Source organism: Paroedura picta, chromosome 15 (assembly GCF_049243985.1).
Source record: "Paroedura picta isolate Pp20150507F chromosome 15, Ppicta_v3.0, whole genome shotgun sequence".
Taxonomy (NCBI): domain Eukaryota; kingdom Metazoa; phylum Chordata; class Lepidosauria; order Squamata; family Gekkonidae; genus Paroedura; species Paroedura picta.
The window spans coordinates 6,252,343-6,272,742 of NC_135383.1; the positions used below are offsets into that span (position 1 = coordinate 6,252,343).

General features: G+C 54.1%; 2 protein-coding genes across 2 annotated transcripts; one reads left to right on the forward strand and one right to left on the reverse strand.

The window, feature by feature from the left end:
* Positions 1-356: 356 nt before the first annotated feature.
* On the reverse strand, positions 357-12,598 carry P3H1 (prolyl 3-hydroxylase 1). The gene is made up of 15 exons (XM_077311462.1): positions 12,082-12,598; positions 9,716-9,868; positions 9,046-9,235; positions 8,470-8,601; positions 7,646-7,785; positions 7,049-7,138; positions 6,476-6,528; positions 5,094-5,215; positions 4,848-4,975; positions 4,399-4,494; positions 3,849-3,999; positions 3,176-3,293; positions 2,364-2,439; positions 1,779-1,919; positions 357-1,395 (listed from the first exon to the last, which is right to left on the reverse strand). Exons 1-15 carry the CDS (start codon positions 12,559-12,561, stop codon positions 1,243-1,245), a joined length of 2,223 nt encoding a protein of 740 aa, XP_077167577.1. The 5' UTR covers positions 12,562-12,598; the 3' UTR covers positions 357-1,242.
* Positions 12,599-12,798: 200 nt separating this feature from the next.
* Positions 12,799-16,708, forward strand: C15H1orf50 (chromosome 15 C1orf50 homolog). The gene is made up of 4 exons (XM_077312545.1): positions 12,799-12,927; positions 14,236-14,322; positions 15,444-15,575; positions 16,523-16,708. Exons 1-4 carry the CDS (start codon positions 12,799-12,801, stop codon positions 16,706-16,708), a joined length of 534 nt encoding a protein of 177 aa, XP_077168660.1.
* The last annotated feature ends 3,692 nt before the right edge of the window (positions 16,709-20,400 follow it).

A 20,400-nucleotide genomic window follows, 5' to 3' on the forward strand; every position in this document is an offset into this window, starting at 1 on the left:
GGGGATCTATTTGGAAGGTTCTGCCCTCCGTTGGCAAGTCAATAAGGAGGGGGGCAGGTAATGAATTCTGGCCATGCAGAAGCGTGAGCGGATTTGCTAATGAGAAGGGAGAGTTAAACATTTCCAGGGTGGTGCGGATGGGGTGAGGTGGGGGAAGCACAGGGAGAGGAACAATAGAGTCTTCAAGGCCCCACTCCCCCTTACTTCCAGCTCTGCTTCTGGCAGCCAAATCCCCACCTGCTGCATGTGTGTTTGGGGGGGAAGCGGGAGGGGGGGGGGCTGTCACAATTCCAGGTAGAACTTGAAAGCAAAAGAACGACAGGTCAGAGCTAATCTGACCATTTGTTACGTCCAGGTGGATAAGTCAGAGGTTTGTTTTCTTTAATTTACCAACCTGCGGGGCAACGAAACTGGAAGCTATTTATCGTAATACATTTCTTTCCCCGTGGAATTCCCGGCAGTGCAGGTTGGGTATCCCCCCCTGCCACACACAAACACACACACACACACTGCCTTTATCCTCACAACAGCTCTGGCAGGCGGCCTAGTCACCCAATGAGCATCATCATGGCTGAGTCAGGATTTGAACCCTGGTCCAAATACACAGCTACATCAACTCTGCAGGCAACAAAAGAACAGCTGGTTTTTGTTTTGTTTTTTCGGACCCTGATTTTTACTACCTCCGAGTGGCTCACAATCGCCTACCCTTCCTCTCCCCACAACAGACACCCCGTGAGGTAGTGGGATTGAGAGAGAAAGCTCTGAGAGAACTGTGACTGGGCCCAGGTCACCCAGCGAGCTGCCTGTGAAGGAGGAGCGGGGAATCCAACCCAGTTCTCCAGATCAGAGGCCGCTGAACGCTCTTAACCTCCACACCAAGCTGGCGCTCTCATTCTGTGGGACGAGCTCACCTCTAGCTGCGGGGGCCGCTCCTCGTGTGGAAAGCTGGGACTCAGCCCAGCCTTGAAGATGCTGTGGGGGAAAAGAACTGTGTCCTTTTGGCTCTGCTTGGGGACAAAATAAGGCACTTTGGGCGCAAAGAATGCATCCCGGGGCAAGGGAGAGAAAAGCCGCAGAATCAACTCTTTCCCTTAGCCCCCTGTCCGAGAACTACAGCAGATTACAATTCCTCTGTGGTGCATGCCCAAAGTGGGCTCCAGTCCACAGGATGTGGCCCATGGCGATTCCCAACGTCCGTCCTCTTGTTCAAGCCCAGCTGGACTCTGCTCTGGCAGGACGCAGCTACAGTTCCTCTTTCCCGGGAGTGGATCCTGCTTGCGGGACTTCGGTCGGGCCCGGAAGAGGGGCCGGCGTTGCTGACGCCTGCTCAGGAGGTAGCTCTGTCTCGTCCATGCTGAACAGCATGCGCACGAGGTCATCGGCTTGCACCCGATCCTGCAAAAGACACGGGGGGGCGCTGGTGACGGGGCCGGACTTTGGCGGGGAGCGATGGGAGGGAGCCCGGAGTTTAAGGCCATACGAGGGGCCACAGAGAAGCATGCGAAAGAGCCACTGGAGCAGAGCCCTTGCAAAAACGAGCACGAGGCCAAGATGTACCAGGGAGAGTTTTGCTAGAACAGACAGGCAAAAGGTGCAAAGAGGAATCATGCACATTGGCTGGAGCTGCACAATTACGGCAGAAAGATCAGCTTTTCTCGTCGCAGGTTTTTAACTGCAGCGAACGGTCAAACAAGTGCTGGAGACGGAAAAGGAGGAGAAAATGCTGGGGGGGGTGGGCAATAAAGGAGAGGTTGTAGCGGAGGGCCACTGCCACTTACCCGTTCGCTGTGGCGAGGGTCCAGGGTGAACCACAAGGCGATGGCGCAGCGCTGACCCCTGGTCACTGCTTTCACTCCATGCGGGTTTTCGGAGCCCGAGGAGAACCCCACCGCTCGGCCACACTGGGGCTGCACTTCAGCCTGAAAGCCCAACACAAGGAGCCAGGTGGGAACGGCTAAGCGAGCGCCCCATACTGGAAGATTTCCCCAACCAGCCTCCAGAAGTGTCACACTGTACAGCCCCTCCTGGACTGCACTATTTCAGAGAGAAGGCTGACAGATTTGGGACGCTTCCCATGGCTGGATCCCTCTTTGTCAGAGAGGTGGGCTAGACTGTCGAAGTTGGGGGAGGTTTGCACCTGGGCCTTCCCCTCCCTTGCTCAACTTGTTCCCAGCGTGCAAGAAAAAATGATGCATCTCAGATGCGCCTGCCATCACCTCTCAGCTACGGATCTTGCACCAATGCAGCTCACGTTTTGAAGCTCGAGATATTTCATGGCTTTTTTCCCCACCCTTCCCCTCAACCCTTTTGGCAGCTCAGCGTACAGCCGTCTCCGGGGGGTTACGACAAAGCGACTACGTTACCGTCACTGTTTTGGCATCCAGTTCAGTGAAGTAAAAGGATCCGCCCTCAAAGTCTGCGTTTAAATAGAGGATGGCACTAGAGAATTCGGAAACAAAAAGTACGGCGTTCAGCCCCCTCCCTCAAGGGGCGGGGGAGAGGAGCTAGGGTACCACCCACCCGTTGAGTTTACAAAAAGATCTCCTGGTGCCTCCGGAATCTGAGTCACGGAGCATCAAAGAGCACCTAGCGAAGTCGGCGGCACAAGCTGCGTCATAAGAATTCGCGTCTTCCCATTCGACACGCCAAGTTTCTAGTCCTCACTGCAGCACCAAACGCTTCCAAATAACTCTATGGCTTTTGAAGTGGGCTGTTATGGCGGACTGGACAAAAGGGTCCATGTTTTGACTTTGCCTTCGGCCCGCTCCTTGTATTATACAAATGTTTGGGTTTCAATCTGAGTCCCCTGCAGATGTTTCCCACCCAAACCTGGTAGTACAGGCTCTATTGGTAGACCAGTGGGTGGAGCCGGGGCGATCTTTTGGGCTTGCACAGATCTCTAGACTACAGAGAAGATGGCAGCTCTGGAGGGTGGGACTCTATGGAATTAACCCCCCAAAGGCCTCTTTCCTTCTTAATGCCGAAAGTCCACCTACGTATCTCCAGGAATCTCCCAACCCAGAGTTGGCATCCCTCCAAACCAGTGTGGTTTCAAGAATTAAATCGACAGACCTTTGGGGGAACTTGGGGTTCTAGTGACCAAGAGGCTGAACAGCCAGAGGTCATGACCTCCCCATTAATGACTGCCCCGTTTCCTTCTCCCCGCAGCCGGTACCTGTAATCGCGAAAGGTGTACGCGGGCGGTTCCTTGACACACTCCAGGGCCTCTGCGTTCAGGATGCAGTTGTCCACGTGAACCGGGTGGCTGGGATCCGTCCGCTCCTCCTGCTTCTCTGCACGGGAGACAGGCCGAGGGAGAAAAGGACCATCAGCCTTGGCAAGGTAAAACGCCTTCATGGCACAAGGCTGCCTTTTGCAGAACATAAATTTAGGCACAGAGCAATCTGAGGATTGTCTGGCAGCCAGGCAAGGGATGCTCGGAGGTGGCTGGCTGTTGCCTGCCGCTGTGTCATGACCCCCGCTTCCCCCCTAGTGGTCCTTGGAGTAACTACCACCCAAATCCTTGGAGGGCTGTCCTGCTGAGCTTCTGAGATCTGATGGCTGGCCCTGGGCGTTTTGCCACTAGAAGGAGCACTCAGCATCCTTGAGAGCAGAGGTGGCCCTTCAGATATTTATGGACTACAATAACCATGATGCACTGCGAATGCCAACAGGGGCTCATGGTAATTGTAGTCAACAGAGCCACTGTTCGACCGCCCCAGCCCGAGAGTCTCCTCTCGCTTAAGCCGACAAAACAATCCCAAAGCAACACAGACTGGCATGAGCTCCCACAGTCCTCTAGCCCCCGAGGCGAACTCGAAAACGCCCAAAGCAGACCCCTCACTTGCCGTCTATGGCAGTGCGGCACACCAGGTGCGAGTAGGAGAAGTGGAGCGGCACGTCCAGGCGGAAGTAGGACTCCATCACGCGGCGGACCCGCTCGGTCACGTTGTAGTAGAGGTATGCGCCGCGCATCGGCACTTTGCCTTCCTGCCCCAGCTGCGGAGAGGAGAGCATGAACCGGAAGGGTCAGGGCCTTGGCTGGATTGCGGGCAAAGGACAGCCCCACCTCCACCACCCCACCGAGGCTGACTTTCCCAGCCTGCACCTATTGTGGAAATGCAGGCACCCGGATCTCCTTCCTCCCTGCCCCTACCCCGGACCCGTCCTACTGAAAAATCCCCCTAGTCTCTCAAAACCTTCCATGAAGAGAAGGCAGTGCCTCGTGGGCACCAGGCAACTTCCAGCACAAGGGGCTGCTTCCAAAATCGGGAGGGATGCCCCCCCAAGAGTTCCCAAGGTCAGGCATTTACGGTCTGCGCCAAGAATGCTAGAACGCTCAGAGGCAACGGAATTCACAGGGACGAGCTTTGGACCGTGCGGTTCTCTTCGGCCTACCTTCAGGGCTTTATAGACGGTCACTCCGTAAAAGGTCTCGCTGGGCGTGTGCGGGGAGGTCTTCCCTCGGTAGCCGTCCCCGGCGGAGGCAGCTGCCTGGGGTGGGGAGAAGGAAATGGAATTACGACCTTTTATTAAGGTACGCAACTTCCACATGCAGGCCAATCAGCACTCTCCGGGAATACCTGGCCGTGCACACAGGAAGTACCAGAGGCACCTGCAAATGTGTACACCTGTACCAATGCATGTGGGCCCCCAAGCAGGCTCTCTGCCCTTCCTATGCTCACCTGTACGCATCTCTCAAGGAACGAGCAGAAAGAGACTTATTAAAAGATTCCGACCCCCGTCTTTCGACCAGGCCTCCAAGCACCCAAGGCAAGCGGGCTGGAGACCTTCCATGGCTGCCCCCCAAGCAGGGTGCTCCTCGGCCAGAGGGGCCGGCGACTCACGTTTGTCAGCCTCTGGAGCTCTCTGCACTCTTCGTCGGACAGCATGCCGTCGACCACCACTCGCTGGGAGCCGTTCAGCAGCTTTGAATTCATGGTGACGCTGAGGCCGTCGTACACCAGGGGGCCTCCTGCGGGTGGGGAGGGAGGTCTGACTCAAGAGAGAACTTGCAAGCGGGAACTGTACCACAACAGTCCCCCCCTCAGTCTTTTAACAGCCAGTTTCTCCTCTCTCCCTGGCCCCCTTACCTTCCCGCACAAGCTTGCTCATGTCCGTGGAGTCCTTGGTCTTCTCTTCCACCAGCGTCTCGATCTCCTTCATGAGGTTCCCGATCTCTTCCGAGATGCGGGCTGCCGTCTCACGCTCCACCCTGGGGGATGCACAGGAAGTGGGGGGGTCAGCCCCGCAAGAAAACCATGGGGGGCTGAGAGAAAAGCCAGGTAGAGTGGAGAACGAACAGGCATTCCAAGGAGGAGAGGGGATGACCAATATTTCTGTGGAAATCCAGCCAATCCCCTTTCGATGGCACCCACAGGCAAGGGAGTGAGGAGGGGTGAAGACCCAGGAAGCTAATTCTGGGGTGCAGCTTCCTTCTCCTGCAACGACCGCATACAAGTCTAGTCAGAGGCACTGGGTCAGAACCCAAGATCTCCAGCGTGACCCTCAACTTAGCAGTAAGAGCAGATGGAGGGGAAAGGAGTTCCAGGGAGGTCTCTCTCTGTGGTTCTAGCTACATGTTATATTTCCCCCGGTGATGCCCCCTAGGTAAAGCGGGGATGCACATTCTGAAATCTGATCTGTCTCAGGCATGCACAGGCCAGATTCCGATAGGGGCCATTGCTCTCAGCAAGAGGGGGCATAGACCTGCTCTTTTTCTCAGCCGGAAACAAACCTGGGATGGATGCTATTTGTGCTCTCGGGTGCATCATGTGCACCGTGGTGAGCTGCATATGTTTCCACAATGCTCTCAAGCAGCAGGAAGCACGCAAAGAAGATTACAGCAAAAAATACAGTTTGTGTGTTCACAGAGTTACACAATAACGGCATAATGTGGAAATCAAACATTCCAAGTCCTGTTTATTGTCCGATCCTTTGAAGCCAAAGGAGAAATTCTCTATGATGCATGCAGGACAGGATTCTGGTACACGGAAGCCCAAATGTCAGGGCGTAAGCTTCACAAGGCACCTGGCTCACACTGCCTTGCATCTCACCTCCTGGTTGAGTGACAGCAGGGGGTATTTTTCTGGTATCGACTGATCCTCCTTGTTGACAGGGGGGATCAGTAGATCCCAAAAAAAGGCCTCCTGCAGGTCAGCATGCATTATAGAGATGCTCCCCTTTGGTTTTCAAGGACTGGACAATAAACAGGACTTGGAATTTTTGATTTACATATTATTGCATACATCTATGGACACACAAACTATTTTTTCGCTGTCACGCTTCCACAATGTGGTAAGGAGCACAGTTTAAGCTCACGGGAGCCTGGGCTGTTTCTGCCTTGAGAGAGAACAGCAACGTGGGTGCATGCGTATCCGCTTGTCCAGCTCCGATTCCCTGGCGGTCAAATCCAGCTCCGTACTTAGGAAGAAAAGAGCCCATTAGCAAGCGCATGCAATTCAGGACGCCTCACTTCTGTTTCTCTCGCAGTCTCTTAGGAATCACCGCCGCAGGGGTCCACGAGTCCTTGAAAACAAAAAGACAGGTCAGGTCAACAAAGGGAGCCCCTGAACCACCCCGTGGAGCCTATCTGCTCTGTCTAAAGCTGTCCCCAAGGCCAAATTTCCCAGAAAGCCTTGGGCTCCACTCTTTCGGCCTCACCAACTAGTTTGCCATAGATTGAGAACTTGACTGGAAAAAGGAGATTTCCCCTCATTCCCTTTGCATCCAGCCTTCCTCCCCTCCCTTAAAACTAGCCCTCTTGCGTAAGATGCAAGCGAGGGGCAGGATATAAATCCAGCAAACAAACAAACAGAGGGATAAAAGCGTGCCTTTCCTGCAATCCCACTCCACATGGTATCAGCTGCTTATTTTGAAGCTAAAATCACACCAGGTTGGGTGGGGAAGAGACCTGATGCCCAATGCTTGCACACCACTATGTCTTCTTCCCATATTATCAAAACGGACACTGGAATCTCCGCGGGGTGCATCTTTTTCATGACAACTCGCCCCAGTTCCTTGGCACATCACACGAGTCCCCACCTACCGGGTCCACGAAAGGAATCCCAAAGACATCGTAGCCGAAGAAGAGCAGCTCTTTCTCCACGAGGCTGCGTCGCCAGTAGGCCTGGACATTCTGCAAAGCCAGGGAGGAAAAACGACAAGTGAACGTCAGGTAGCTCTAGGCCTTGCCAGAACACAGAGAACCCCTAAGCTCTATAGTAAAGCATAGAGTTCCGGGTGATTCCTAGAGCTACCCGATGTGCCAGACTCAGCATGACAACTGTAGGGCCAGGTAAATCTCAAAACAGCATGGAAAGGCCAAATCTCTGTTCTTTCCAGAGCTCCACCTAGCATGAACTGGGAGATTGGCCCCCGAAACTTACTATCATGCTACCACCTTTCCTGATGCAAGGGATACCAAAAAGAGATGGGAAAATTCGACATTTCCTGGAACTGTGTTTCCTTCGCTGTCCCCGGGCATTTCTTTCCCTGCATCATCTCCCATTGCAGGTGGACCTTCTGCTGGGCCAGGGCCAGGGATAGGAGCGTCCAGCTGCCCCTATGCTTGATACTCCCCCTCTAATGCCAACCCCAAGTTTCCCACTCTGGGGCCAGGAGGGTGGGTTCAGTGACTGCTCACCTCTCTGGGCTGCAGAGGCTTGGCCAAATGTTCCCCGAGGACAGCCGTGTAATAGGCCAGGTTCTGTTTCATGACTTCGTCCTCCGGGTAGAACAGCAGATAGGATTTAGCACACTCAATGGCCTTCTCGTAGTCGCCGTCTGGAAAAGGGGAGTCAGTTTTGGGGAGCAGCCCCTTGAGGGCACCCTCCAACCACTTGGACGCCCCGCTCAGTGTCAGCAGCTTCAGATGACTTCTGGGAGTTCAGCTGCCCCGCAAGCAGAAAGGAGAGCCTGACAAGGTGAGGCCCATCTGCCAGTGGGTTAAGGTAGAGGAACAAATCTGCAAGATCTTTGCTTCCACAGCATGCAAACAGAAAGGGTGCCACCTGCTGGAAGCAACTGCAAATCGCTGGGGACAGCCAGCACCCAAAAAAGCTGCCAATCCCAGGGTGCTGAATTCAAAGCCCAGGACTGATTTAGGTGGGTTTCTTTTCCCTAAGTTGCATCAACTCCTTTTGTCGCCTCCCTCACAGGGTGTCTGTTGTAGGGAGAGGAAAGGAAAGGCGATTGGAAGCCGCTCTGAGACTCCTTCAGGTAGAGAAAAGCGGCATATAAGAACCAACTCTTCTTCTTCAGTAATATCAGGGCTCTCGCAGCCTTACCCACCTCACAGGGTGTCTGTTGTGGGGAGAGGAAAGGGAAGGCGACTGTAAGCCGCTTGATGACTCCTGGTAGTGAAATGTGGCATATAAGAACCAACTCTTCTTCTTTTTCTTTCGTTATCCCCCTCTGAAGCAACCGAGGGAGGGGAGCAGCCCCCGCCTGATGTTGGGCCCGACTTACTGTTGTAGTAGGCAAACTGCAGGTAGTTGAAATGGGACGGGAGGAAATCCTCGAGGGGCTTGTCCCGGCTGGGATCAGAAGCGAGTTCCGTCACGCACGCCTGCTTGCAGCTCAAGACTTGCAGGTAATGATCTGGGAAAGGCAAAGAGCCCATCGTCGATGGGGAAACAATGCATGGCTGGGCTACTGCAAAACCAGGGCCCGCGGATGCGAAGCAATCCCAGTGCGATGTTAGATGGCTCTGCACTGCCCTAATGTACCCGCTTCTTGACCATGTGTGATGAATTCCTTTGGACACGGTGATCGAGGCAGCCCAAAATCAATTGGTAGTAAGCTTGGGCAGCCCCATCGAGATCCCTTTTCCCACTGTGGTTTTATCTGTGTGCGGGTACATTGGAGTGCATTGATAATATGCTCAAGGGAAAAAAAGCCACGCTCAAGGGAAAAAAACCCAGAAAGCTGCCCGAGTGCTGTCCCGATCCGGAACCCCAAATTTTGGGGCCAAATGGCGACTGTGCATCCCCCTCCTTCCCCTTTGGTTCACCCTGGGTCTCCCTGCGGCTGGGCCCAGCTCACCGACGAAGGCTTGGTAAAGATCTGCCGTGTATTCCAGATAATTGTAGCCTTCATAATCGTAGGGTCCTTCGCAGAGGGCCCGGCATTCTGTGTCGGCGTTCCAGTATTCCTCCAGTGCCTTTTCCAGATGCAGGACGGCTGCTTGGGGTTGCTCTTCTGTGTAATAGCTCACCCCCAGGCGGAATTCTTGCTACAGGAAAGCAACACAGAGGGGGGAAAGAGAGATGTTTAAGGGCACGCCTGCACTCTGTACAGATTTCTGCAGAGAGAGAGCAGGCTGTCTGAACCAGAGCTTCGTGAAACATTAGGGTTTCCAGATAGCTCTGGAAGGGTTTCCTGTAGGGGTAGGATTTAATTTTTAATATATTTTTTTAGAATCATAGAGTTGGAAGGGACCTCCTGCTTCATCTAGTCCAACCCCCTGCACTATGCAGGACACTTACGACCCTATCGCTCCTCCACTGTAACTACATCTAGGACTGTGGAGCAAACGTGTCCTTTCTCATGAAAGAGAAGATTAGAGGAAACATCAGGTTGTAGTGCAATTCCAAGTCTACTGAAGGAAGACAGGGCCAAGAAGACACGGCAGAAAAATAAAAAACGGAGGTTGTGGTACAATTGCAAGTCTACCGAAAAATAAAAAAACGGAGCACGCAAATTGCAGGCTCACCAGATGCGGCTTGGCTTCCAAGTCGACAAAGTCCGACTCCTTCACTCCTGCCATCATTTGGTAATACTCCAGGTTCTGCCTCATCTCCATGTGGTCGGGATTGGCCACGAAGAAGGTGTGGGCAGCAGCCACGGCCTTGTCCAGCTTGCCGATCTAAGAAAAACAATGCAGTGGCTCTAAGAGGGAGAAGGCAAGAAGGGGATCAAAAGGGGGCTTGGCGTTTGGTAGGCTGCTCCCAAGGGCAGCCACCGAAATGGTGCCGCCACCTTGCCAACTGCCATTTGCAGGTAGACTGCCAGTGTGCCTGGAGGTTCTATGAAACCATTGTAGCAGTCGCCTTGGGCTGATTTCTCCCCCAATGTGTTTTTACCCTGAGCATTGTGACAAAAGATTCCCAAGGCACCTTCCATGGCCTGCTGAAAATCTGGGGCAACACAGAATCACATGAGCTCGCTCCCTTAATGGGTACAGAAAGTCCAAAATAAATCCGGGTCATGATGGGGGGGGGGGGAGGCATTTTCAGGGGATTCCTCCTCAAATTGAGACCAAAAGCAGCACAGGAAAGTGGAAGGTGGGAGGGGAGATTTACCTCTCCATTCATAACACCGTAGGGCAGGGGTAGTCAACCTGTGGTCCTCCAGATGTTCATGGACTACAGTTCCCATGAGCCCCTGCCAGCGTTTGCTGGCAGGGGCTCATGGAAATTGTAGTTCAGGAACATCCGGAGGACCACAGGTTGATTGCCCCTGCCGTAGGGGCCCTACTCCTCCTGCTCGTCTCCCTCCGCTGGTTTTCACAGGCCGACATATCGGCCCACCATGTGATGTCTGGTTCTAAATTATCCCAGGGGGGGACATTCCAGAGGCAACCTCAATTGCGAATCCAGATGTTTCCAGCTTTAGGAACCCACGGCTGGCCGGAGCTTAGGACTCAGCGGCAGAGGAACGAGCTGGGAAGTCAGCAGAAGTACTTTTACATTTGCCTTTTCCTCCCAGTTTTAAATGGCAGTCCGAAAAGGCAAGATGCTGGCGGAGTCGGCCCCCCTCCCTCTCCCCCTGGGCAGGATTTCACTCCGGGCCTTAGGGCAGCCCCCCTTGACGTGGCATGCGGCCCCTCCTAAGGGGGGAGGGGCCAGACTTGCAGCTGCATGGGAAAGATGCAGGGGGGGAGGACGCTGTGAGTCGCTGGAGTGAACATGTGGCAAAGGGGAAAAAAATCTGAAGCAGAGACTGTAGCAGGGAGTGAGGCCTGGCCTTTTTGGGCATTGCAGAACTGCGGGAGAGAAAAACCCTTTTCAAAATCCCCTTAAGAGCCGACCATTATGCAAGAGACGGTACTGGGATTGCTTCTTTTGAGAGTTTTGTTCCCGTCTCCTTCCCGGCCATGTCCCCCCTGTCTAAAATCCATGCCTTTTTCAATGTTGCTTCTCAAAGGGGAAGCTGTTCTGGCTTCTCTGAGCATCAGACGCCGCGGGGAACGTGGAAATTGTCAGGGGCCAGCGGAAAATTCTGCCGCTTGGATTCACCCAGCAGCCAAAGATGCCAGCGCGGGGAGAAAAGGCGTGGCTCTAACAGCCAGCTCTGCTAGGCCTCACACATCTGTTGGGATGGTGGACCATCCTACTAGTTCATTTCCTGAGCACCCAGGGAGAAATTTTGCATCTTCATTGCTGTTCTTTTCCGCCTGCCCCCGGTATCTGCCAGATGGAACGCAGCCTGCAGAATGGACCACTCCTCCTAGAGATTCCCGTTCAGTCCACTAGTCCTCAAGAAACCTGCTGGATCCACTGGGACACGGACCATTTTGTCAGACTGCGAGTCCTTACCCTCCCAATCTGCCTTCTTCACAAAGATGCACCCTCTAAGTGTCCCTCACTCACCCCCAGTTACAAGCCTGTGCACTGCTACTCACAAGTCAATCCCAGCTATACCGGCAACCTCCTCTGTGCCTCCTGGTCCAATGTCTCCAAGGATTGCCCTATGCTTAGCATAACAGCCCTTCGAGGCGGGCCAGTATGATCAGCGCCACATTGCACAACAGAGGCTGAGGCAGAAGGAAAGCAGCAGGCCCAAGGCAAACCTGGGGAGACGGGATTTGAACCCAGGATCTCCTGGCTTGCCCACGCCCTTCACCCAGGTACCCTTCTGGCTTCAGCATCCTGCCTGCTAGGGGCATCTAAACGGGCCCTGAAGTAAACCTGTTGCACCACAGGTCTGATCCAGCGGGTCTCGTCCCCATATCCTGAGACCCGGGGACCAGGCCACACCGGACAGGGCGGCTCCGATTCCCCCGGGTGCATCCTCTCCGCAGACCGCGGTTCTCTCGGCTGGGCTTCCTCCCGCGTAAACCCGACGGCGGGCGTCTACCTTGAAGTAAGCCACCTGGAGGTAGTTGTAGGGGCTGCGCTTGCGGAACTCCAGCTCGCTCTCCTCGCCCAGCTGGTAGCGGGAGGCGCCGTCGGGGAGGCAGCGGCGGAGGCAGGCGGCGCGGCGGAGGAGCCGCCGGAAGAAGAGGAGGTCGTCGAGCCGGCGCCGCGGCCGGGATCCCGCAGTTGTGCTCGGCGTCGGCTCGGCGTCGGTGCGGTTGGCGTCGTCGGAGCAGAGGCGGCGGCAGCGGACGAGGCGCGCCCGGTGCGCCTCCCGCGAGCGCAGCGCCCGCTCCATGTGCAGGATGACGGCGCCCCAGTCCCCGCGGCCGTACGCCTCCGCGCCCGCCGCCAGCAGCACGTCGGCGGGAGGCAGCAGAGCCGCGGCCGGGTCCGGGTCCGGGTTCGCCGCCCCGACGACGGCCGCCGCCAGCCACGCCAGCGCCGCCACCACCACGAGCAGCCGCCGCCGGGGCGCCATCGCGGGTCTGCCCGACGGCAAGAAGCCACGCCCCTCTTGCCCCTCCTCCGGCCGAAAGCCACGCCTCCCTCCTGCAGCCTTCCCCGCGACGTCGGACACGAGCCCCGCCTCCTCCTCCCAGCCGCGCCTCCTCCCGCGGACCGCCCCCTCGAGCTTCGGTTGGCCACGCCCCGTCCTGCGACGTCAGGCGAGAGCATCCAATCGCTTTCGGCGGGCGGGGCCGAGTCCGGCTGCGGCATGGCGGGCAGCGCAGGGTCGCCTGGGCAGGTCTCGCCGCCGGTGGCGTCGGGGGGCTTCCAGCTGACGCCCGTCTCGCGGAAGGCGGATCCCGGGGACCTGGTGGCTCTGGCCGAGGAAGTGCAGAAGGTGGGGCGCCTCTGGGCGTGGGCAGAGTGCCCCCCTCGGGTTATCCGCCCCCGTGGCTCTGAGCATGTGCAGAGTGCCCTTGTCCTCCCCGTCGGGTATGGGCGCTCAGTGTTCCCCGGTCACCTGCACCTCTGAGCAGGTGCGCAGGCCCTCGTTTTCCCGTGGCTCTTACGGGAAAGACAGGCAAAAAATGGAAGAAATCCCTCTGCATTGGGCTTCTTCCTTCTGGGCATGTGCAGAATCCGTGATATGCTGGGCTTCTGCGTGCAAGGGGCTTCCATGACGGAGGAGCATTCTGTCCTGTAAGCCCTGCCTGCGGACAGACGTGCCATCCGTGCTTTAGCCACAGGGGGGGGGGGGGAATTGTGCATTTCCTTCCTGCTGAGAAGGCAGAGCTGCTTGCATTGACAGTGGAGCCAGCATCCACAGGGGGGGGGGGGTCTGCTGGGCATAGTTCCTCCATCTGCTGCATTTCCCTCTACGTTTCCCCTTCGCCGTTCCCCTGGACGGGTTTTTGAAGGCTAAAAAAAAGTCGGTAATGGCTACAGTCCTTTTTAAAGAAAAGATCTGGGGAAATGGTTGCTGTAGGCAGCTGATGAAAGGAAGATGCCACCCCCATCGTAGCTGGGATCTTTGAAAATATGCAGTTATCCATTCAGAAGGCGCACTGGAACACTAGTTCACTTATCCCTTCAGGAAAAGAGACTGGGGGCGTGGCTTGGCACGTGGGAGTGCTGGCATCCTCTGCTTAAAAGTAGTCGAGGGTGGCCAATTGGCAGGGGCTCATGGGAACTGTAGTCCACAAACATCTGGAGAGCCACCCCTGGGGGAGGAGGTGATATGAAAGACCTCGGCCTGAGATTCTGGAGTCTGAGTAGACCAGGGGTAGTCAAGCTGCGGCCCTCCAGATGTCCATGGACTACAATTCCCATGAGCCCCTGCCAGCGCTTGCTGGCAGGGGCTCATGGGAATTGTAGTCCATGGACATCTGGAGGGACACAGTTTGACTACCCCTGTAGACGACCAAGATTCTGAATTGCTTTTAGGCAGCTTTGTGTGTTCAAAAGCGAGCCAAGGATGTGGAAACCCCGAAAAGCGGTCAATTAGAGGATGTTGGGCGAAAGATCTTTAAAAAAAAACGACAACATTCCAGTTGGGAAGCAGCCCCAGGTGTAAATTGACTGCCGCTGTAAGGCCTGGACCAGCGCAGCACAGAGTTTTAGTAGGTTAGAATGTTAATCTGGCTTTCTCCGCGGAGGCACCGGCTGGGAGTCCCTCTTAAGGCCTTAATTCCTTTCTTCCTTGCAGGCGGACGATTTTGTCCGAGCGAACGCCTGCAACAGACTGACTGTCATAGCGGAACAAATCCGCTGCCTGCAGGAACAAGCCCGAAAGGTAATGAGAAATCCATTGCGATTGAGGCCCGTGAAACCCAGTGATTCTCAAATGTCATTTGCTCCTGCAGAGATCTTTTCTCTCTCTCCTTCTTGCTCCTCCCCGGCCCCCTTCCCCCCCCCCAATTGGAAAGGAAGCAAAGAAAAGCCAGGCTTGCTGAAAGTAGAAAGAAGCAGAGGATAATGGCACCTGGGGAGGGCAGGAAACGGCAGCCTGAGCCCCCCCTGCTTGGTTATTGCTGCATCCTTGAATTGCAGCTTGGTCCGGAGAAAGGGGAGGTGTTTTCAGGCAGGCAGAGAAATTTAACGTTGTGGGTGGCAAGGGACGAGGGAAGGTTCTCTCAGGCTCGATGACCTGCTCCCCGGGGTTCAGAGGAATAAATTATTTACTCTGCAGCCGATTAAACAAGAAACAAGCAGATGTAAAACATCTCCAGGAATTACAAAATGTGGCCAAGAGCTAAAAGAGCAACCATATTGACGACAGCAAGGAAACATATACAATACTTGGGTTGGGAATTTTCACTGTAGGGCGTTTTAAAATCTGATTGTGGATGTTTTCAGTATGTTGCAGGCTTCTCGAAGAGGCAGCCTCTAAGTATAATAATAATAACAATAATAACAACAATAATAATAATGCTAGAGAAATATTTGCAGTCGTGAGAACAGGAATGGAGATGTCATCCCATGTTGACAGTCTTCATCAAATGAAGGATGGTTCTTAATATCCTGCAGGAAAATCCTAAGAATGTAGAAAGGATCTTTTATAAAGATTTGGGAACAGGCAGGAGCTAAATATAGCAAGACGGAATGCTGGCTGTGCGGGTATTTTGTAATTCCGGTAGAAGTTTTAAGACCTGTTTGTTGCCTGCTTAATCTTTTGGGGAGTTAATCTTCTGGGGAGTGTGTTTTTATCCCAGAATATTGCAATTTTGGTGTGCATTTCCCCCCTGGGATCCCTTGGGTTACTTTCTGGTTTCCAGAGGGGGTCATGCACGCTGCAGCTGCATTCACACAGCTTCACCAACGCTTAACGTGGTTTGAGCCCACCGTAGTTTCTCGCAGACAGGGGAGCTGAAACAGCCAGGAAACTGGGGCATAACTGCCTCTCTTGCATTTTAGGTTTTGCAGGAAGCCACCAAAGATGCCGACCTGCACCACGTCGCCTGCAATTTTGTCAAGAGGCCAGGGAACATCTACTACCTGTACAGAAGGCCCAGCGGGCAGAGATATTTCTCCATCTTATCACCAAAGGTAGCCAAAGCATTCTGCTTATATAAAGGCAGGCTGGGGTGGGTTTAGACCAGGGGTGGCCACACTGGCAGGGGCTCCTGGGAATTGTAGTCATGGACCTCTGGACTGCCAGTTTAGACCAAAGGCCCAACATTTCACTGGCTGACGAGGTGCTTTGGGGACCCCACATGGAGGACATGAAGGCAACAACCCCCCTGCATCAGCAAGTGATATTCGGAGGTAGACTGGAAGGGTGGAAGAAGGCATAAGGCTTTGCTCTGGGGAGCAGTAGGGGAGAAGTTGGAGCCCACACCGGGTTCTTGGGAGTCAGGCGTTGGTTTCTGCATGCTGCGGAAAGAGGCAGCCCGGGTTCCACTGTGGTGGTCACTTCTGACTGCGGAGGGGAGAATGGCATTTTCGGACGCTCCCTTGCTGATAATTAGCCACCGATTCCTGAAAGGGGCCCCCAGGCTGAGAAAGAAGAGGAAGCAACGGATTAGAGGAAAGGAAGTAATGGATTAGGCTGTAAGACAAAGGGGAAATTGGCAGGAAGAGAGAAGGGGGAAGCTTCCCTGGGAGTGTATAGGCTGAAATTAATCAGCGGCCAGTTGGCTTGGCGTGCCATTAGTAACACAGACGGAAAGAGAAAGATTAATTCTGCAGAGCCTACAGTGGCTGCTTCTATACAGAGATTTTGCTTTGGTTTCATGTAAAGGACTGTTTTGGGGTGTGGGTTTTTTTTTTTAGCAGTATCCACATGATGTTCCCTAATGGTCCACTTCCCCTGTTTTCTCCTGATAGCCGGAGTCTTTCCCTGCTACGTAGGCAATGAATTGTGCATTTTTAAGCCCTTGCTGACATTGATACTGTTTCCCTTGCCCCATCTTCCTGTGACCATGCCTTCTGGGGATGGGGAACTCTGCCGGTGTCCTGCTGAGAGCTTGCCTTTTCTCCCCTTTCTTCTACAGGACTGGGGCCCTAGCTGCCCCAGTGAGTTCCTCGGGGCCTACAAACTGCAGCACGACATGTCCTGGACCCCCTCGGAGGACATGGAGCAGCGGGAAACCGAGCTGAACGTCCTGGAGAAGCTGTTGAGCCGGCAGGCCTCCCTCCCGCCGTGCAGCGAGCCGAACTTCCAGGGCCTAACCCTGTGAAGCCTGTTGGTGGGTGACCCCACGCTGGTGGGCGGGGCCAGCATTTCCTTCCTGTACATGCAAAACAAAACAAAAAACAATCCCCGGTCCCATTGGAGCTGTGTGGCATCAGGGCTGCAAGGGGACCGTTTTTCACACTTCTCTTTTGTTGCTGTCTGGAAGTGGTGGGCTGGCTGTTTTCCTCCCTTACCGATCCCTGAATGTGAACAAACTACAGCTGCTTTTAGGGGGATGAAAACTGTGGTGCTTTTTTAAAGTGCCCACACAGTCCTTTTACGATCCCTGGCTGGAGTCCGCCTCGAAAGAGGGACCTGAAGCCATTGGAGATGCTGGCTAGAGAGCTCTGGAACTGTGCATTTTATTGCTAGATCTGTGCCCATCTTCTTTCTGTTGATCCGGTTGTGATTCTGGCCTTTCCTCCGAGGAAATTGAGGAGGCACACATGGTTCTCCTTTCTTTATCCTTCCTGTAAGGCCGAGGAGACTGAGACGGAGGCTGATTTGATCCTAGGTCGTCCCTGGTGTTTTGTGGCTGAGGGAGGATTTGAACTCGGGTCTCTGCAAATGCCCACCTTGGGGTTTTTTTTTGAGCCACATCCCAAGCTACTCCGAGATCAGGAGCAGCCTGTGTGCGTCAAACCTGGCCTTCTTTCGGTATCTTTGGCTCAGAGCGCAAAGGCCTCTGTTCAAATCTCTGTGGAGCTCAAAGCAACCCACCTTTCTCCTGGCCCCCATCACCAAATCTGGGGGATGCTAATACTGCCTTCCCTTCCCCGGGTCATTGTAAAACAATAGCAATAATGTGCAAGCCCCCCTCAAAACATCAGAGCGGGCCAATAAATGGCTAAACATTCTTCCGGCAGTATTTCATTGGGTCTTAGAATTCATGGCGGTCACACAGCGCGTTTGGGCGAAGGGCAGAAAAAGGACACAGGAAAGACCAAAGGGGCGGGAACATCTTCTTACCTGGAAGCTTCACTCCTTCCCTAGGAAATTCTGAGGATCAAGCCCCCACAGACCCCTTTTCCTAGTGCCCACCAGGCGTTGGTGGAAAGTGGGTGAAGCAGGGCTTCTGAATGCCTGTGCAAATTTAAAAAAAAAACTTTTGCAGCAGCAGCAGAAGCGACCTCCACAGGGTTTTATTCCCCTTCACTCTTTCTCAGGGCATTTTAAAATTGCCCCTTTTATCCCCAAGAGCCTCTTGTGGCGCAGAGTGGTAAGGCAGCCGTCTGAAAGCTTTGCCCATAAGGCTGGGAGTTCAATCCCAGCAGCCGGCTCAAGGTTGACTCAGCCTTCCATCCTTCCGAGGTCGGTAAAATGAGTACCCAGCTTGCTGGGGGGTAAACGGTCATGACTGGGGAAGGCACTGGCAAACCACCCCGTATTGAGTCTGCCATGAAAACGCTGGAGGGCGTCACCCCAAGGGTCAGACATGACTCGGTGCTTGCACAGGGGATACCTTTACCTTTTACCTTTTCTCCCCTGCATTTGGTCCTCTGCCGTGCAGTTGGCTTTGCCTCCTGCAGCAGCCATGGCGTGGCTTTCCACACCAACCAGTGTCAGAATTCCAGATGTGCCTGCAGGCTCACAGATGTGAGGGATGCTGGTCTGGGCAGATCATCTGGCGGAAGCATACCGAACCGGACTGGGGCCCGAACGCCAGCCCAGTATCTTCCCCCTGCGTTCCCTGCATGTCTGAAAAGGGCTGCTCCATCTCAGCCAACCTATAAATATTCAGCATCATCAGGACTTGCAGATTTCATGCATCAGCAGATGCACAATCAGAGTTAGGGCGACGTACGCGCCACCTGCCCCTGTTTAACTGGCCGGCTGGCCTCTTTGTCTTTGGCCCTGCCCGTCAAAGCCCTGGCGGAATTTTTCACAAGCAGACTCTCCGTGGCAAAGGAAGTCTCTTTCTTAAAGGAATATGTGAACAGGTGCAAGGGTTCGCCTTGCTGCAACTGAATTACGGCAAAGACAACTTACCTGTATGGGCACCCACAATCCCTCCCCCCTGTTCCAAATCTTGGCCCGCAAGGCCCAGGTGCAAAACCAGTGTCCAGTTACATTCCCACACCGAAAGCCTGCGAAAGCCATGGCACAACATTCCAACATCCCAAGCGGTTTCCTTCAGTTACCCAAGGCCAGGGCAATCAAGAATATAAGCGAGAGTTCTGTGGAAATTCACTGCATTGCTAATTGGGGTCAGCCTGGAAAACCTTGAGAACCTCGCAGGACAGAACCAAAACATCAGACCACGGAGGTCAATGCATAAGATAAGCCTACGGGGAGTGGCGGGATATAAATCCAAATAATAATAATAATAATAATAATAAGCCTAGAACAACATGGCAGGGCTGCAGTAGTCAACCAGTGGTCCTCCAGATGTCCATGGACTACCATTCCCATGAGCCCCTGCCAGCAAATGCTGGCAGGGGCTCATGGGAATGGTAGTCCATGGACATCTGAAGGACCACAGGTTGACTACCCCTGAGTTAAACAACACAACAGAGGGGAGGCCGAAAAACAGCTCACGGCAAGATGATGTAAGCTTGTCCCTGCCTAAAGTGTCGTTGCTAGGTTTCCCGTTCTTTATCGGCAAACCTCCTCGGTCCCAAACAGAGCACCTGATAGCCTCGTAGGGTCTGCAGCAGCAAAATAAAACAAGTCCAGCAATGCCGGAAAGGCTCGTAAAATTTTATGTGGGAATAAATGGTGTTAGCCTACAAGGTGCCACTGCACTCCTGGTTTTATTAGCCTCAGCAGAGTTACACCCTGTCAAGTCTGTTGGAGTCAATAGGCTGGGAAGGGTGTAACTCGGTTCAGGAATGTGCTGTAAATATGTTAAACGGTGGGTGGTGAATGTATTGCTTCCCTAATGCCCATGCGTTGCCGTTTGGGCATGGGGCAGTCCGCGGGTTGTTTTGCACCCCGATGCGGATTTCATGCCCTCCGGCTTGGCAGGGAGACGTGTGTCTTCCTTCCCTCCCAGTCCTTGTACCCCAAATCACGGCCTCCTCCCCACATTGCTGCAGGGCCCTGCTCTACTTCTGTGCCGGGTTTTGCTTTCTGCTGCAGCCATCTCTTTTCTCTAACTGCCTGTGGTGTTTCTTCTCTTGGTTAAAAATATACCAGGGAAAGAAGAAGTAATTGTCCTACACAATTCATAGTCCAGACTATAAATGGCAGGCTGTCGGCCACCTGGACCCTTAGTGTTTCTGTGCATGCATGAACATGGAAGTGCACTAGAAGCAAGATACCACCACTTCCCTGCTTTTCGATTGAACGTCTAGGGTTTGTCCCTGACTGCTTTGTGTGTCCCTGACTGCTTTGAACCTGTGGGCACCTTTGAAATTCGGAACACAGCGTGATGGGTGCAGCTACAAAATGGCTGCTGGAGGCAGAGCCAGAGACCAACCGGTTGTTATGGTTTACCATCAGTCGCCCGGTGGAGATCCTTGTGTTACCGTAATGGTAACTGCCAAAACAACGTAAAAAAAAAAAATCTGTACATTCAGTCGTGTCTCAAGTGGCCAGTCTAAAACCTCACTGGGCAAAAGCATCGCAAAGCCCCACCTAATTTCTAAAAGGATTAGGCCTGCACCAGGAAAGGTGTTAACCTAAGGGCTATGGCGCCCACGGGCACTGTGTTGGGGACCCCCGATATAGCAAACCAGATCCTAAACTGCAAAT

Excerpts from the sequence above, each read along its gene's own strand:
- P3H1 (XM_077311462.1), bottom strand. The coding sequence starts at position 12,561 with ATGGCGCCCCGGCGGCGGCTGCTCGTGGTGGTGGCGGCGCTGGCGTGG. Across the intron at positions 6,529-7,048 it reads GGATTCCTTTCGTGGACCCG|GACTCGTGGACCCCTGCGGC; the intron begins GTAGGTGGGGAC and ends TTTGTTTTCAAG. Across the intron at positions 5,216-6,475 it reads AGACTGCGAGAGAAACAGAA|GGTGGAGCGTGAGACGGCAG; the intron begins GTGAGGCGTCCT and ends TGCATCCCCCAG.
- C15H1orf50 (XM_077312545.1), top strand. The coding sequence starts at position 12,799 with ATGGCGGGCAGCGCAGGGTCGCCTGGGCAGGTCTCGCCGCCGGTGGCG. Across the intron at positions 12,928-14,235 it reads TGGCCGAGGAAGTGCAGAAG|GCGGACGATTTTGTCCGAGC; the intron begins GTGGGGCGCCTC and ends TCTTCCTTGCAG. Across the intron at positions 14,323-15,443 it reads TGCAGGAACAAGCCCGAAAG|GTTTTGCAGGAAGCCACCAA; the intron begins GTAATGAGAAAT and ends CTTGCATTTTAG.